This window comes from Myotis myotis, unplaced genomic scaffold (assembly GCF_014108235.1).
Source record: "Myotis myotis isolate mMyoMyo1 unplaced genomic scaffold, mMyoMyo1.p scaffold_m19_p_59, whole genome shotgun sequence".
Taxonomy (NCBI): domain Eukaryota; kingdom Metazoa; phylum Chordata; class Mammalia; order Chiroptera; family Vespertilionidae; genus Myotis; species Myotis myotis.
The window spans coordinates 145,482-164,165 of NW_023416367.1; the positions used below are offsets into that span (position 1 = coordinate 145,482).

Here is an 18,684-nt window from a genome sequence, read left to right on the forward strand (position 1 = left end):
GAATGAAACTGTATCCCATCTCAAACCATACATAAAAATCAACTCAAATGGATTCAAGACTTAAATTTAAGACTGGAAGCTGTAAAACTCCTCAAAGAAAACAGAGGGTAAGCTCCTTGACATTGGTCTTGGCAATGATTTTTTTTTGGATTTAACACTAAGACAGCTTCAACAAGCAAATATAAACAAGCGAGACCACATCAAACGAAAAAGTTTCTTCACAGCTAAAGAAATCATTAACAAAATAAAAAGGCAATCAGTGGAACGGGAGAAAATCTTTTCAAGCCATCTATTCGATAAAGGGTTGATAACCAAAATATATAGAGAACTCACACATTTCAATAGCAAAACAACAAACAAAAAAGAAAACAATCCAATTAAAAAAATGGGCAGAGAAGCTGAATAGACATTTTTCAAAAAAAGCCATTCATATGACCAACAGGTACATGAAAAGGTACTCAACATCACTAACCATCAGGGAAATGCAAATCAAAACTACAATGAGATATCACCTCATACCTGTTAGAATGGCCGTCAGAAAAAAGACAAGAGAAAACAAGTGTTGGTGACGATTTGGAGAAAAGGGAACCCTCCTGTACTATTAGCGGAAATGTAAATTGGTATAGCTACTATAGAACACAGTATGGAGGCTCCTAAAAAAGTTAATAATAGAACTAGTATATAGCTTAGGATTTACATTTCCAGGTATTACATCCAAAGGAAATGAAAACAGGATGTTGAAGAGATACCTGCATGGTGATGTTTATTGCAGCATTATTTACAATAGTCAAGCTATGGAAACAACTGAAGCATTCATCAGTGGATAAATGGATAAGTAAATTAAAAATATATAATAGCCCTAACCGGTTTGGATCAATGGATAGAGCATCGGCCTGTGGACCCGAGGGTCCCAGGTTCGATTCCGGCCAAGGGCATGTACCTTGGTTGAGGGCACATGCCCAGAAGGGAGTGTGCAGGAGGCAGCTGATCGATGTTTCTCTCTCATCGATGTTTCTAGCTCTCTATCACTCTCCTTTCCTCTCTGTAAAAAATCAATAAAATATATTAAAAATATATAATAAAATATGTATATACATGGAATATTATTCAGACATGAGAAAGAAAGAAATCTTGATGTTTGCTACAATATGGATGGACCTTTAGGACATTATGCTAAGTGAAATAAGTCAGACAGAGAAAGATAAATACTGCATGGTGTCACTTATATGTGAAATCTAAATAAAAGTCAAACTCATAAAAGTCTTTGTATAAATTGGTATTTTTTTTTATGCAATCATGCATTCCTTGAAAAATATATAATCAAAAACTCTTATAAATTATTCAATCACTCAGAGGCAAGATTGTTAACATTTTGATGTATACCTTTCTATAATCATTTAAATATAAATTGTAAATATTTTAAATAAAGACAGGGTTACACTGTAAAATCTTTGTAATCCATTCTTTGTACTCAACAATATAGTGTGAACAAAATAAAAATATGCTCATGAAGTTACACATGCTATAAAACTGAGGAGAGGAAAGTCAGTGATTATAAAAAAATCAGAATTCGGAACAATCTAAAAAGATCTGGGATCAAATTAACAAGATTAAGTTTAACAGAGAATACATTAAAGTTTGAACTTAGGTTGAGAATTGGTCTAGGTCTTAACTGCCTACAAATGTTATATGTCACCACACACAAAAATCACCTCAAATGGATTAAATACTTAAATTTAAGACTTTCAAAAAGATAATGTTGCTTCCTAAACAAAACCATGGTGTCTAAATAGGAAGGACAAAATCCTATTCTGGTTTCTACTGGTCTGACCAAATCTTGAATACTATATTTAATTCTAGCCTACAAATTGTATAAAAGATATTGACAACATTGGTCAAGACTCAAGAGGACAATTTTGACAAGTGATTTTAGTCATAAAATCAGCATACAATCAAGGAATAGATATAGATACACAAGCATATTTATATATACTACAATAATTATTACTATCCCAACTATTTTCATCACCCCCAAAAGTTTGAGTGTAGGTATTTTTAAATGTCTGGGGGTGACTTAGTGGGAAGAGGGCTAGGGAAATATCTTTTGGCTTTTTGTTTCTATACCTTGGACTTAAAGGTGAAGATTTGTCTTTTCTCTCATCAACTTGAAAATTGACTTATATAAACAATCCAATCAAAAAATGGGCAAAGGACCTAAATAGACACTTTTCAAAAGAGGACATTCAGAAAGCCGAGAGACATATGAAAACATGCTCAAAGTCACTAATCATCCGAGAAATGCAAATCAAAACAACAATGAGGTATCATCTCACACTTGTCAGAATGGCTATTATCAACAAACGACAAGTGCTGGCGAGGATGCGAAGAAAAGGGAACACTCTTGGACTGCTGGTGGGAATGCAGACTGGTGTAGCCACTATGGAAGACAGTATGGAGTTTCCTCAAAAAGTTAAAAATCGAACTCCCATTTGACCCCGTGATCCCACTTCTAGGAATATATCCCAAGAAACCAGAAACACCAATCAGAAAGGATATATGCATTCCTATGTTCATAGCAGCACAATTTACCATACTGAAGATCTGGAAACAGCCTAAGTGCCCATCAGCAGATGAATGGATTAGAAAACTGTGGTACATCTACACAACAGAATACTATGCTGCTGTAAAAAAAAGGAATTCTTACCATTTGCAACAGCATGGATGGAACTACAGAGCATTATGCCAAGTGAAATAAGCCAGTCAATAAAAGAAAAATACCACATGATCTCACTCATTTATGGATAATAAAGACCATTATAAACTGATGAACAAAAATAGATACAGAGGCAGAGAAGCATCGAACAAATTGTCAACTATAGCAGGAAGGCTGGGGAGGGTTGGGGGGCGGGAACGGGGGGTAAGAGATCAACTGAAGGACTTGCATGCATGCATATAAGCATAACCAATGGACATAAGACTCGGGGGTAGGGGTGGCCAGGGGAATGTCAAGGGCGGGGGGAAAGGAGACATATGTACTACTCTTTGTAATACTTTAAGCAATAAAACAAAATTGAAAAAAAGAAAATTGACTTATAAAGACCATCATAAAATAAATAGGGTCTAACAAATTTAGTGCCAAGACTGTTGAACCCCATCATGGTGACCTTCTTATTTAGGCAGGGGAGATGGCAATAGCATGAACAAACAACAGTGTTCACCATATGCTTCTCTTTTCTTCTTTCTCTGATGTCACTTTTAAGATTTTACCTACTGTACACCTTCTGTCTTCCAAATCTATATCTAGTTCTAACTTCTCCTGGGTTCCAGACATATTATCATTTGTCCATTCCACATGTACATTTGGGCATACCGCCAGTAGCTCAAATTGCATGCCTAAAATCGTACTCATCATACTGCATCCTGGTAGTGAGCAGAACTCCATATTTCTACCAAAAGTACTGATTGATACAGTCACTCACCTACTTCCCAGTAATAGGAAACTGAGAGTCATCTAGAACTACTCCTTTCCCATTATTTCCCACATCTAATTCCAACTTCCCTTGATTTTAACTTTTTTTCAACTCAATATATATTTTATATCCATGCTTTCTAAATGCATTGGTTAGTTATTAATGTGGCTCTGTATGTGTGTTTGTGTGGATAGATGAACACATGTGTTATAAATTTGTAATGTGAATTTTAAATAAACCTGAGAATATCATTCTTAATGCCAGTTATGCTGCTGGCTAGCTAATAAAGGGGGGAGAAAAAAAACAAACTCATGGTTTGGTTTGTAATGTAGCACTATAGTTATTTATGTGAACTTCTATCTTTTGTTCCTAATGACCATCTATATATATGAAATCCTAAATGACCATTATGACGGAACGACCGGAAAGACTGGAACAACCGGTCAACCAGTCACTATGATGCGCACTGACCACCAGGGGGAAGATACTCAAGGCAGGAGCTGCCCCCTGGTGGTCAGTGTGCTCCCACAGGGGAAGTGCTGCTCAGTCAGAAGCCGCGCTCACGTCTGGCGAGTGCAGCTGCGGCGGGATTCTCTCCTGGAACCAGGCAGCACTACAGAGCAGTCGGACATCCCCCAAAGGGTCCCGGATTGCGAGAGGGTGCCGGCTGGGCTGAGGGACATTCCTCCCCCCTCCAGTGCATGAATTTTATGCACCGGGCCTCTAGTGTAGTAAAATAATGAGTAAGACAATAATTACATGTCAGATTTACTTTTTTGTAATTTTTGTTCAATTGTGATTGATAATGTATCAGTCCTTGTTGTTGATAGTAATGTGACACTGTGGTTTTAGCCCAACTTTTAGAACCTAGAAGTAACATTACTTATGTTTCAGAAAGTTTAGATAACAGTTGTCCCATGGTTGCCAAAGTTAAGTTCATTCCATTTTAGCTATCAGGAATTGATAGAAGGTGAAATATAATGGCACATGAATGACAAAGCAAGTTTAAAGGTAGAGGAGTGAAAGATTTTGGCCAATTATCAGCTCAAACAAAGAAAATAATTAAAACACAAATTTATTATCATAATTGCAAGGATCCCAGAATACAGAGCCTCATGGCAATGGAAAGAGCACAACTTGGACCAAAGTGCGTTAGTGTAACTACATCAAACTCACTTAGCCTGGAGAACACTGTCTGTTGTTGAGGATACCTGGTCACCCTCACAAATCAAAAAGACTTGGCATAAATATAATAATATAATAATATGTTATAATTATCTTAAATAACATTTATAAATATTTATGTATCTATCTAATAATAGACAAACATGGTAATTGACCATACCTTCACTACACCTCCCATTAGCTAATCAGTGCAATATGCAAATTAATCACCAACAAAGATGGCGGCTAATTTGCATACTGCAGGCAGATCCTGCTGGGCTGCCCCTCCTGGTGGCAACGTGATCCTGAGCCACCAGCCTGCCCCAGCGTAGGATCCAGGCCTGCCGAGTGCGGCCTGGGGCACAGGGGGTGGGAGGCGGTGCTGGCCGGGCGGGTGGCAACACGATCCCGCCTGCCCCAGTACAGGATCCAGGCCTGCAGTGTGCAGGGTGGGGCGGGCGGCGCAACTTCTGACTCCAAGAAGTGGCCTGGGGGCTGGGAGGCAGCTCCTCTGACCACAGTGCTGGAGTCCAGCTGCTCCACCAGGAGAGGAGCAGAGAAAGGCCAGAGCCTCCCTCAAGGTGACCCGAAACCCCCACCCACACCAGGCAGGCCGCTGGGCCTGTGTGCAAAGGACAAACCTCCAAGCCCAGCCAGTGGCCCTGTGGCAGCCATGGCACTCCTGGGTGCAGGCCCCAGTGGGACACGGGATGGCAGCGGGACACCATGAGTCCTGGGCTCCTCGCCTGCCTTCCGAAGCCTCCTCCTGCTTCAGGGCCTCGCCCTCCGTGGCCTCCTCCTCCCTAGCACCCAGAGCAGTGGACCCACTGAGGGCGCTTCCCGCTGGCCGAGGGGGTGAATGGAGTGGCAGGGACTCCCGGGTGAAGGGTCGCCTTTGGGAGGAGTCCCGACACCTCCACACCCCGCTCCTGGAGCGCTGCCCAGGCCCTGAGCACAGCGTGGAGCTGCGCATGCCTGGAGGGCGTGGGCGTAGGCGGGCACACGTGTGCCTGATGCAGTGGGACTCGCTGGGGAGCCGACTGCTTTCCCAGGTGGGCCTCAGGCCCAGCGCCCAATGCGGAAGGGCCGCAGTGTGGCCACCAGGCCCTGAAAGCCACACAAAGACAACCTGCTGCTGGAGGGCAGGCATGCGGTGCTCCGGGAAGATGCCGGAGGTAGGGAAGGAAGGTCATGGAAGGGAACAATTGCAAGTGGAGATCCCGAAGGTTCTGAAAGCAGAGGACCAGCTCCTTGCAGACCTGAACTCCGTGTGGGCATCTTTCTCTGCTCTGTGGAAGCGGTGCGAGACACAGGAGGAGGTGATGGACGGGGGCTGCGCCCAAGGAAGACTCGGAGGAAGCAACGTGTGGACAGGGCCAGGCAGAGCAGGCAGGCCTGTGCGAAGCCCGCTGGAGTGCAGTCAGACCCCAAGGCGACCACCAAGCCAGGTCCCAGGTAGAAGCAAGCAGATGCCACTCCACTCGCTGGAGAAGACCATTGAGCAGAAAACTAAAGAAACCGATTTTACATCATTTCCCAGGTGGAGAACAGTTGGCATGTAAGCCCCTGACCAGTGCCCAGTCTCTCCTCTGTCTATCTCACTCTTAGGTACCATGTTCTTTGTTCTCTCTTTTTTTTTCCTCTTTTTTAAAAAAATATATTTCTTTATTGATTTCAGAGAGAAAGGGAGAAGGGGAGAGAGAGAGAGAAACATCAATGATGAGAATCATTGATTGGCTGCCTCCAGCAGGTCTCCTATTGGGGAATGAGCCCGCAACCCAGGCATGTGCCCTTGGCCAGAATTGAACCTGGGACCCTTCAGTCCACAGGCCAACACTCTATCCACTGAGCCAAACCAGCTAGGGCTCTTTGTTCTCTCTTAACTGCAACTCATTTTTAAACTAGATTACTTTTAAAAGAAGACTAAATAAAGTTTCCCTTAAGCTATTTAGGCGGTGCTGGGGTTGCTGGGGCTGCTGGGGGCCGGATTAGAGACACAAAAACGCAGGGGAGCCTGGCACCCAGCAGCCCCAAGCCCTGCTGAGGCGGTGTTGGGGATGCTGGGGGCTTGATTGGAGACACAAACCAGCAGACCCGGCACCCAGCAACCCCAAGGCCCACTACCTTGGTGCTGGGGCTGCTGGGGGCAGGATCAGAGACACGAACCCTGCGAGCCCTGCATAGGACGGGTGCTCCCCTCCAGGCGAAGTGCTTTCCTCTGACCCTGCTCTCCCTGGGGTCTGGCGCAGAGGGCGTTCTCCTTGGGAACCCGGAAATTCACCTCTGGGGCGACTGCGCAGCAGCCATGCCTGGCGAGCCAAGGAGAGGGTGACCTACCCATGCGGATGTGTACGCTGGCGGAGGCCATGCAGCTGCCATAGTTGAAGTCGTCCTTGATGTAGGAGTGGGGGTAGTGGGGATCAGAGTTGGCCAGGTTGGCAATGGAACCCCAGCTCCCCACCAAATGACTAGAGCACACGGTCCTCAGTCACTTCCTGAGCAGCAGTCAGCCCCAACTGGATATCAAACCCGAAACCTAAGTAAGTGCCCTGGCAGAATGGAACCCAAACCTTTGCTGTAGCAGAGGAGCTCTGACCCACAGCAGGGGCCAGGGCAGCTGGCGAGTGCAGCGGTGGTGGTGGGACTAAGGAGCAGCAAGCAGAGCGGTAGGAAGCAGCAAGCAGGTGGGCAGTAAGGAGGGAGGGGTCCCGTATTGGGAGAGGGCACAGGCCAGGCTAAGGCACCCCCCACCCCAGTGCACGAATTTCATGCACCAGGCCTCTAGTACATAAATAATAACTTAACATTCCATCCTTTGCTTTATTCTTAAGGCTCAGCTTCAAGAAGCATTTTACTGAAATGATCTCATTGATTGTCATAAAATACTGTTGAGGCAGAAATGACATTCCCTCCATTTTGAAGATGATCAAAATGAAGTCCCAGAAACTTTTGGTATTTGATTAAGTATCCATCAGCAACTTAATAGCAGAAGGCAAGCAGATGGAATGAAATCCTGGGTCTATGGCTTCTCATTCCAAGTGCCATTGTGGGCCTTTCTTAGTTTTCTTGTGCCTTAGTTAACCTGTATGTAATACAGGATGTTTCTTAAATAGGGTGTTCCTTAAATAACAAGCAATATCATATATTAGTGTTGGTTCACTAGACCTTATTCCCTCTCTTGCAAAGAGAGTAAACATTCATTTAGAATTACAAAGGCTTAGCACAAGTGACTAAGAGTAAAGGATTTGACTACTTCATGTACACGGTACATATGGGCTGTCAGCATTTCACAAGTAAGTAGACTTCAGAGTTAAGGGTAGTTTTCCAGTATCTGCAAGTCAATGATAGAGGGATGCCCACTTGCCATGTGCACCTGGTATTCTTGCTTTGTGGCAATAAACAGCTTTGGATGGGCAACTGACTCGAAGTAGTCCTTATTGCCCTGAGTTTCCCAGAAGAAGAGGAGGTTGGTCTCATCTGTGATGGTTTTGGGTGTCTCAGGCAACTCCTAGGATAAGGAGAACAGAGTTGTTAGAGAATAAGATGCTAGAACAAGAATCAAAGTTCACTCCCTTTGGCATGTAGCCTTAGTGAGAAACATAGCATTTTAGGATTCTGACTCTGTAATATTATGTAGGTTCTTCATTCATTTATTCATTCAGCAAGCATTTATTACATGCCTATTAGATGTATGGCCTCATCTATTCATAATAGTTGATCTCCTTAGTTAACTGGAGAGAAATCCAAATTAGTCATGAAGATTGCCAATGACACCAGTGTCTCCCTGTATCCTGGCAGGTGGGTCAAACGTCATTCTTGTCCTGCCTCCAACACAAGCATAAGACATTTTGCATCAAATATAAGCACTAGCAGTTCTAAGACCTCTAAAAATGTTGACCTCTAAGCGTGTAAATCATACTTTTGGGAAAACAATGTATAATGTAAAAATGTTTATGTCTGTATTTGAATAAACAATTGAAGGTTGAAAAAATAACACACACACACACACACACACATACACACACCACTACACAGGTATATTAGCAGCTGAATCCTTTCTATAAAATTGTTGATGATTGTGATCTCTTTAAACTGTATCTTTCTTGTGGTTATGAATAGAATTTAACAATACTTTCATGAAAAATTAAAATTCAAATTCTAACTTGAGATACTTCTGTACTCTTTTTAATCTAAAGCAGTGGTTCTCAACCTTCTTAATGCCACGACCCTTTAATACAGTTCCTCATGTTGTGGTGACCCCCCAACCATAAAATTATTTTTGTTGCTACTTCATAACTGTAATTTTGCTACTGTTATGAATCGTAATGTAAATATCTGATATGCAGGATGTATTTTCATTGTTACAAATTGAACATAATTAAAGCATAGTGATTAATCACAAAAACAATATGTAATTATATATGTGTTTTCCGATGGTCTTAGGCGACCCCTGTGAAGGGGTCGTTCGACCCCCAGAGGGGTCCCGACCCACAGGTTGAGAACTGCTGATCTAAAGGAACTAAATATTCTTTTTGAGGTTTTCTTGGGGTTTTTAATGTCAATAAAGATTTTATTTCCCAAACCTATTCCTTTCCTAATTTTTCTCATCTCAATAAGTGGAGTTTCTCCTCTTGCTCTTTTTGATTCTGTCTTCAAAATGTAATGAGATTCTGTCTACTGCTTTCCACCTGTCTCAGCACTTCCCACCCCATGACTATTGTTATTGCCTCCTATTTGGGCTGTCTGCTTCCTCTGTTGCCTTCCTTCTGATCTATTCTCCATTTTAGATAATATAAATGAATTCCCTTTAATGGCTTTTTATTGTACCTCAGATGAAATCCAAATGCAAGGCTCCACCAATACCAGCCTCTGCCTTTCTTCCCTCTTCCTCTTGGTGCCCAGCTCCTAGAGTGTCCTGATCTTTGAAGCTAGCCTTTAAGCTCTTAAAGATCTAGGGCCTGAGATCAGTCAGCCCCCTCTGTTTACAATGCCCTTCTCCCCACCTTATATGATGGCATGCTCCCGCCCTCCCATCAGCAGCCCTCATCTTACAGGGAGCTCTATTCTTGCCTCTCTATCTAAAGAGAACTCCCACTTTTCTTTATCTCAGTACCTTGTCCATTTGCTTTACAGCATCTTGCACGTTGTGCTGGTTGCTTGGTTTGTTTATTGACTGTGTCCCCCAGGAGACTAAGTTCTACAAGGTTAGGGACTTTGGTGTACCACTGTCTACACCGCTATTGGCACTATGCTTGACAGACAGAAGGCTGTCAGCAAATAATGCTTACTGAATGACTTCATGAATGAAGCTACTGACACCATTTTCCTTTAACTTGATCCAGGTAGAGAAACACATGCACCACATAAATTCGTGTGTGTGTGTGGGGCGGGGGGGGGGGGGGGGGGCGGGGGTTTGGATTATACATTTACTGAATAAGAGTCACCTACTTATCAGTGGAGAAAACTCTAAGACTAAAGTAGGCATCTGTGTATTTGTCGGGGAAGGTGGTAGTGGATGGGATGATGGATAATGTGGGCACCAATGAAGAGAGAGAGGCACTAGAGTCAGAAGGCCAGGGTTTGCCTGTTGGCTCCAGCTTTCTGCCTTGTGCCTGCTGGCACATGATTAATCCTCTCTGATCTCAGTTGACTTGTTTGAGTTTCTTGGAGGCAGGCCCATCATCTTAATATCTAAATAATGTAAGCCAGATAGTAGATGTCAGTAAGGATCAAAGGTGGCTTGAATAAATGGATGTCCTGGGATGGGAGGTGAACAGGATCAGGCAGAGAAAGAAAAAAGAAGGAAGAAGGCAATTTATCTCTTATACACTCTTGCATCTTCATTTTACTCTCCCACAGATTCTGCCTAGAATTGCCTCTGGGGATGGGTGAGAAGCAGGATGGGGTCAGATGAGCAGGTGGGGACTGTGGTAGGAAGAGAAGAGGACTGTGCACCCTGCTAGGAGTGTCTGCCTTTTGGAGTCATTGACAAATGTATGAGAAGGTAAGTAGAGACAGAGGACAACTGACCTTTAACAATACGGATTCGCCTTCATTTTGCGCACTCAGAAACAGTCGCGTGTCTGAGATTCTCAGAGTCACAGGACGTTTAAGGTCATCTGATTTATAAGCACCCATGTCAAATTTCACTGTGGAGAGAAAAACCAAAAAGAAAGTAAACCTATGGTATTTGTATAGAATCAAGTGTTTATGTAGATACTCTGTATGTGCCTGTGTGTGCCTGTGTGTGTGCATTAGGTCCCTGACTATGGTGTAAGTGCCAGAAATGGAATCTGGCACACTGTTGTGTCCTTTACAATGTCTGCCATATTTACTAGGCAGATTGATACTTGGTTAATATCCTTAGAATCTTCTAAGCTTAATGAATGCTTGGGGGCTGAGTATTTATTAAATCTCTTATAATTACATTAGTGGGATAAGACACTGTAATGTGAGGTTATGAGTTCATAGTGAACTAAGATGGAGGGGTTTAGGGAGGCTGATACCCATGTTGCTAGTGTTAATGACAAGTAGTTAAATTTTTCTTAAGAACAAAGCCTAATAAGAGTTGTAAAATTATATATGCCTAGGAACCCAGGAGTCCCACTTTTGGGATATGCTCTTTTAAAGAAATAACCTCATAGGAAAAAATGTACATAAACAAAGATATTTGCAACAGAATTACTTAGAGCAAACCCGACTCTCTCTCTCTCTCTCTCTCTCTCTCTCTCTCTCTCTCTATATATATATATATATATATATATATATATATATATATATACACACACACACACACACACACACATGGTCAATATATAGGAAAATTGGTGAAAATAGAACACAAATGATTTGTAACTGTCGTAGAGTGGGAAGCATGCTCGCTGAAGTCCAATCAGAGAGAGCCCTGCTGGTTACTGCAGAGGATCTTCTGTGGATCTTGGGAAATAATTTTGTATATGATGACATATCCTGAAGCTAACCATGTACACCATGGAAATGGTGTGATAAAACTTCTTAGACACTAAGTTTCATCCTTCAGAACATATTTGCATCTTATTGGATGTTTTGCCTCCAATTAGGTTATATGATTGAGATAATGGTTCTTTCTAATTTGGTGTTATTTGTAAGTTTGCTTGGCAGGCTTTCTAATGAGGCGTGATGGCTCCTCATTGGTTCTGGGTAAATCGGGCTGAGTCATTTAACATTGTTGAGACTCAGCTTCCTCATCTTTAAAAGGAGGATAAGACTGAGAGAACCAAAGGAGAGACTCCATCAGAAAGCTGCACACTGCCCTTAGTGCTCTCAAGGACAGCACACCTGCTTGGGAGGCTCCCAGGTTTGGTTGAGGCTCTTGTCTTTGCCAGGGGTTTTAACTGGGGTGATATGCATCCTTCTGTTCTAGAAAAATTGAGCAAAGCCAGGAGTCTAGAGAGGTGTATTCTTTGAAAGTAGAAAGCTTGAAAGAAATACAGAAATAAGAGGAGGGAGGATGACCGAGTTGTCTGTTTACCTGCTTGGTCCATATTATTTAACGCGGCAGCCATGAGGAAGCGACCCGATGTGTCTCGAATGATACTTTGATGAAGGTCGTCATTCAGGATGAAATGCCTTTTTATGACCCTCATGAAGGGGTACTTCACGTTGCCCTGGAAGCTGTACGGTACTGACTTGGGCTGGAGGATTTCTACAATCATTAGCACAAGCTGAGATTAGTGTCCGGGTGCAAACACATGACATGTCTGCTCTAATACAAGCACAGAAATGAGGAAACAGAGAAGTAGAATCACCCAGCAGTAGCAGAGTGGACTCTAGGATCATTTCTTTTTAAACTTTGATGCCTCACTATTTTTTTAAAAAGAGATTATTGCTGCAATGTCCTCATTTTTGGTTGTTTTGGAGATTTCTAAGTAACCAGGAAAATTCTAGCATCCCCATCTATATTTTCAATCGAATGCACTCTGCGTAAAGAAATACGTTAAGAATTTTGTATGTTACTGAGGGAGCAGGTCTAAATGTCTGTCCCCCTCTGAGCTGTGATGTAAATCAGAAGCTTCACAAATTTTCATGGCTCTGCATAATTCTACTTCTTGGAGTCTCTTCTAAGGGTGTAAATGGTAATAGAAATGATGGATTATTGATATGGATGTTTGTTGTTGCGTTATTTATATTGGTGAAACATTGCACTCTAAAATGTCCTTGATATATTGCTACATGAAAAAAACACCTACATATAAAATTGTGTACAGTGTGATCCTAACATGGTCATGTGTATGTAAGTATATAGAAACGACTTATCGTAATACTGGCAGTGGTAAACTCTTAGTGGTAGTATGAGTAATTTTTATTTCTTTCTTACATTTTCTTCTACTTCTTCATTTTCTAGGTGAACATGTACTAGTGTTTAGCTGTTACCTTAAACATATTTGGTTTTTGTTTTGCATAGAGGGTTGTAGAATAGAGGCATGGGAGAAAAATCATGGTTTTTATGATTAGAACCAAATTTGGTTTAAGGCTTTCCCATTTACACATTGTGTGACTTTGGGCAGATGACTATCTCACTGAGCCTAGTTTCCTCATCTGTAAAAGGAGAGTGTAGAGTTATTGCGAAGTGTAGAGATAATGCAGCCATTAATAAAGTGGTATTGTTGGTAGCATTAATAAAGGCAGTAGCATCAGTAGTAATAGTAAGAATAACAACAACATCAATAGCTGATATTTACTGGGTATTTTCTACGTGCCAGGCATTCTTCTAGTCAAGAAGCTTGCAAGTATTGATGCATTTAATCCTCACAATGAGTAGGGGCTCTGATGATCTCCATTTACAGCAGAGGAAACTGGAGCACAGAGGGGTTAAGTTATTTGGCCAAGGAGGCATAGTTAGCATGTGGAGGAACACAGCTTGTAAGCTGATACCCACTAACAGTGAATAAATGCTTTCTGCCAAAGGCTTGAAAGTCACATGACCTTTATAATATGGCCATGAAATGAGCATGTGAGCAAATATTTTAGACACAGGCCACTGCTGCTTCCTGCCTGCTGGAGAAGGATATCATTTAATCTTCCTTCCTTATAGTTTCCAGACTAGTGCCTGGTTGCCTTCATGTTACTCTGACTTTAGGTTTTATTTGCCCCCATACTCTATTGTCCCTACATTTGCTTAAAAATGGAAAACAAGGATATTATTGAACTTGATTCCCTACCTTCTTCTGGATCATTGGCAATGGTTTCTAGGTCATCATCGGTAATGAACTGATTGAAACTCAACCGTCTCTTCTTCAGAATCTTCCCATTGGCCGCCACCACCACCACACTCTCCTTGTAGGTAAGCTGGGATGTCTTAGAGGTCTCAGAGGTACTCAGAGACAGGAATTGGCCCATGCAGTTCTTGGGAAGTGGGTCATAGCTTGCATCATAGAAGGATTTCTGTGAGAAAGGGAAGTAGAACCTAAGAGGCTGCCCATGGCCATAGAATGAGAGTCCTTTCAGCAGGAGTTTTATTCCACAGACTCAACGAGAAGGAGCTGCATTTTGGCCTTGGCTAACCCATGTCTCATCAGTCTTCCCCTCTCCCTCCCGCCTCCCTTCCTCTCAGGATTTCCCTGAAAGGATGTGACCTCTTGGCCAGTTATTGTCATCCATCGCCCAACTAAAAAAATGAGATGTAATGAAACAGGTTTACAAATGTGACCTTTGTGAGTGGTGGCCCTCCATTTAGGTCTCTCTCAGGAAGTCAGACTTTTACTGGTAGGGCACAAAGAGTCTAGAAATAGTCCTCTGAGAACAGCTTTTAGAACCCGTACCTAATACACACAGACGGTCTCCAAGCAAAATCACGCAGGTGATGTGTGGCCTGCTTTCTCCACCTCAGCTTCATGGGCTGTTACATTGCAGGACTCTCACTAATTTCTGGAGCTGGAGTCAGAGAGGATGACCCCAACATATCTCTTTAGGAGACAGATCCCAAAGGAGCTATCTCAGGATGGCATAACATTCTGACGAAACCTGGCCAAGAGTTTCCAGTTCTTGGGGTTCTAGATATAGTTCTGCTCTGCTCTGGTAAATTCTAGTGCCCATGAAGAAGGCCATCAACTCTCAGTGCACAGAGGCAGATACATGTCTCTGGACCTCTTGTGAGGGTACGACAGAAGCATCTAGGATTTGAGACATTGTGGTTCTCTTCTGGTGGAGAAAACACTAGTGTCAGAATAGCAATCCCGTAAGAATCAGTCATTGGCTTACCTGATTCAGAGAGAGTTGGTCAATTTCGGAACTGTATTCTTCATTTTCACTGTCAAACAAGATGATAAGAATGTAATTGTTTGTTATATCATTACAGTCACTGGGCAACGTATGTTAATGACTACATTATCTTTGGGTAACACACACATGCGCACGCGCGCACAAACACACACACACACACACACACACACACACACACACACACACAGCCACTACTGTCATCTTAGAAAATGAAAGACTTCTATAACAGACATCCATACAGTGATTCATCCCTCACTAATTTGCAATTACTGTAGTAATCATCAGGGCAGGCTTTGAACTTTACCTGGGTTTTATCCACAAAAACAGAGCTTGACTAACAAATTGAAGAGTTGTAATTAAATTTTAGAGAAAAATATTAAGCTCCTTAAGAGAAAAGAAATACTTTGGAAGCACCTCACTTTAATTTTAGCCAAATAGGTGTTACACACTGCTTTAATGTATTCACTAAAGTGGATCTAGTCATTTATACTTGGCAACACATCCAAACAGCATCTGGATGGCCTAGTGTGTGTTAGTGCATATTAACAGGTAATGGGAGCACCATGCTAGCTGAAGGCTCTATAATTTTACCTTTTTACTCATTTATGTTTCTCCTATGTCTGGATGAGGTTGGACTGTGTGTAAGCACTCATGTGCTCAGACTGCTGTGGAGCCATTTCCCCTTCCAGATTGAGATCAAGAAGTTTTCTGAGAATGGTTTCCCTCTCTGACAGTCTATTAAAGCCTATCACTGTCAGACATGTGACCCTAGCTGAGACTGTGTCTGAGTAGATGTTGAAATTCACTAGGACTCAGCAGGCCTTAAAAATAATTTTTCTATCATAGCTGTCTCCCTGTCAATGTCATCTCAGCTTAACATGCTGGATGCTTAGTTGCCCTGGGTCTTTGCTGAAGCTGCCATGACTTTGGAGCTAGGACACATCTCTTCAGTGTCTGCCAGTCCAGCCCCATGCTAGTCACTGTAACCCCTAGCTGAATTCTAACGTGCCTTGATCCCCTCATCGAATCACAAGAGAATCTATTTCCTACCTGTAGCAGCTCTTCAGGTCTTCAAAGAGGTCAGGGACCTGAGCCATCTTGACTTCTGAAAAAGAGAACACCAGGAGCTGTCAGCCCAGCCAGCTCCTGAGCCAGATGCCTTCATAGGGAACCACCTCCGCTGTGTGCTTCTTGAGAAACATAATGCATGACTTAGCCCACACTCAGCATTTCCCCCATTCTTCTTTTGACTCCCTTAAATGATTTGCATTGCATCTGCCTCCTCTACTAGACTGTAAATTTCTTTTAGAATCTTAGTATTCCTTATGTGTCCAACTCAATGCATGTACATAGGCATTCAGTGGACTTTGGATAAGTTAAAAACACACATACACCACAAGAATGAGGCATTTATCTTACACAGATGCAAGAGAGAGACAGAGTTTGTGGGAGCAGAGTTTCCTAGAGGGAAGGCTTGCCCTTAAATGAAACCAGTTCCTCTGTCTTTCAGTTCTCCACTGGGAGACAGAATCATTTTCTAAAATCTGACTGTGATTCTAACTCACACTTCAAATCAGGAAAGGACAAGAAAGGAAGGAAAAAGCTTTAGCATCACAGAAGGCAGTTTGAGAGATGACAGTCAAGGATACAAAGAAAAAAATATTTTAAAAGCCAAAGATGTGATAAGGACAATACCTTAGCTACTCAGGCGTCAGTGCAGTGACTCCCTCTCTGGCTGGAGACTTAGTCTGAGTCCCGTGCCTTTGCCTTTGTCTTCTGTGGAGTAGGCGTGGCCATGGGTACGTCACAGGGAATTCACACGGAAGAATTTTGCCTTGTATGCTTTTATGTTCGTTCACCCTCACAATGGCAGACTATAAACTTGATAATGCTTTTTGCAGAGATTTCCAGAGTTTATGACTTGCTTTGTGTATTTATTGCTCTACTCTAAACAAGTATAAACACATAGTCTTAGAAAAAAAAGGAAGAAAACATAGGATACTTAAGAAGTTTCTAAAAATCAATGATGGGAGGGGAAAGAGAACTCCTAAAATCAGAATTATAGGTGGCTAGAGTTGGAGGGGAGCTTCGAAGCTGTGGTTTGTGTTTTGGCTTCATTTGTTTATTGCTCCCTGTGGCTGAGTATGAATGGATGGGGTAGTTGACAGCCCCTGGCAGCTGAGTGGTGGTCCTTAAGGGAAGAAGACCCACTTTTTTCTGAAGGAGTTTGGTTGAATAGGCATAAATCACTCAGAGTATGGGGTGACAATCTGTTGCTTAGGGCAGGTCAGAGGAGACAAAAGTGACATTCAACCACCAAAGTCTTCATCCTCTTACTCCTCTGAATACCATCAACCCATTTCCTACAGAAGTGACAGCTTCAGGAGACGCTGGGCTCTGGCATGTTACAGCCTCCACCAGAGCCCAAAGAGTGGTCTGGTCTTTTCCAGGACAAACCCCAGGAGTGTGAGGACAGCTGCAGACTCAGGGAGGTGTGGGCAAATCCCCAGCCAGAGCCCAGCGGCAAGATTCAAGAATAGAGGTTGGGGAAAGGAAGGGACTCATGTCTGACACTGATCAGACTTTCTCAGTATTCTGAGACTAGCCCAGTTCTGGTGGTGCAACACCATAGCCTTAGCAGATACATGTTTTAGGTTTCCTGGTTGGAATTGAAGACACATACAATTTTAAATAAAGGAAATGGATGGAAGAAGAAGGAAGAGGAAGAAAAACAAGGTAAAGAGAGAAAGGTGAGGCATGGCAACATGGTATAAAAACACACTCAAGCACAGAACTGGGAGGAAGTGGCTTGTGTGAGTTGGGGAAAGCATTCTTTCTGGTTCTGTGCATTAAGGAACTGGTTAGGTGATCATGGTCTATCCTAGGTGCAAAATGTCTGGTTCTGATTCCTTTGCCCAGTCCAGTTCCTCCTGATGATAGACTTGGTGTTTCAATAGCCATAAACAAGAGTTACAGAAATAGCTGGCATCTTGAATGTAGGCAGTATAAGTGTAGGACTAGATTGGGGCAGAGGTTGGGTGTCTCAGTATGATCATTATAAAAATGGTGTTGGTAGCCAGCTATCTATGTCTGTGGTTCCCTTTTAGGCAAATCAGAAATGTTAACCCTAGTCACCCTTTTGCCTCCCGGAGATCTTGTGAGGACTATTACTAAGAAGCGATTGCAGAGCACATTGTGACTGTGGGCTGTTATGGAGATGCAGCGAAACAAAAATAATAACAATGCTAATGATGGCTCTGTCACTGGGAATCTGTATAGTCATCATTGTAACTAACGCCTTGGTTGACCAAAGGAAAAATAGTTCTCATGAAAATATTGGTTTAAAATCTTCAACCAGGAGGACATTTTTAGATGAAGACCTCCATTGAAACCGTGAAGATATTTAGTTTCTGGGAGGTATATGCAACACCTCTTTGGTAATCCAGGAAAATACCGTTGGTTCCATCATCAGTGGCAACGCCCATCCTGGCCAATGGCATTCTCTGTTGAAGAGAATTCCTCAATGTGGTTGTTGAATTTCTCAAGGAGAGTTTGAATATTTTTTTTCTGGACAGACAACTCAGGTTGGGGTCTCATCTAACTTTTTCCTTCATGTGACCTTGGAAACCAGTTTTCAAACGACAAGCTATGCGGTGAGGTCCCTGCGTGGTTTTGGGGAGCTACTGTTCTGTGAGTGTGAACAAAGGCTGACTTGTAAGGAAGCCTCTGCACCAGGCCATCTCTTTCCAGGGGACAGAGAGAGCTCCACTGGAGCCATAGTATGTTTGGG

At 42.6% G+C, this 18,684-nt stretch overlaps 1 protein-coding gene across 3 annotated transcripts; it reads right to left on the bottom strand.

Moving 5' to 3' along the window:
* Positions 1 to 7,434: 7,434 nt before the first annotated feature.
* IL1A (interleukin 1 alpha) lies at positions 7,435 to 16,676 on the bottom strand. 3 transcript variants are annotated; one of them, XM_036311656.1, is made up of 7 exons: positions 16,590 to 16,676; positions 15,945 to 15,999; positions 14,874 to 14,922; positions 13,835 to 14,057; positions 12,145 to 12,318; positions 10,665 to 10,783; positions 7,435 to 8,142 (listed from the first exon to the last, which is right to left on the bottom strand). In XM_036311656.1, exons 2-7 carry the CDS (start codon positions 15,989 to 15,991, stop codon positions 7,945 to 7,947), a joined length of 810 nt encoding a protein of 269 aa, XP_036167549.1. In that variant the 5' UTR covers positions 15,992 to 15,999; positions 16,590 to 16,676; the 3' UTR covers positions 7,435 to 7,944. The 3 variants fall into 3 exon arrangements, with proteins under 3 accessions (XP_036167549.1, XP_036167550.1, XP_036167551.1); XM_036311657.1 differs by having other exon boundaries at positions 15,945 to 16,084; positions 16,590 to 16,624; XM_036311658.1 differs by lacking the exon at positions 15,945 to 15,999 and having other exon boundaries at positions 16,590 to 16,665.
* Positions 16,677 to 18,684: the final 2,008 nt, after the last annotated feature.

What these genes read in the sequence shown, in the direction of transcription:
- IL1A (XM_036311656.1), bottom strand. Translation starts at nt 15,991, where the DNA reads ATGGCTCAGGTCCCTGACCTCTTTGAAGACCTGAAGAGCTGCTACAG. An exon ending in GACCTGAAGAGCTGCTACAG is followed by an intron (nt 14,923 to 15,944) that starts GTAGGAAATAGA and finishes CTTGTTTGACAG; the next exon opens with TGAAAATGAAGAATACAGTT. An exon ending in AAATAATATGGACCAAGCAG is followed by an intron (nt 10,784 to 12,144) that starts GTAAACAGACAA and finishes TTCTCTCCACAG; the next exon opens with TGAAATTTGACATGGGTGCT.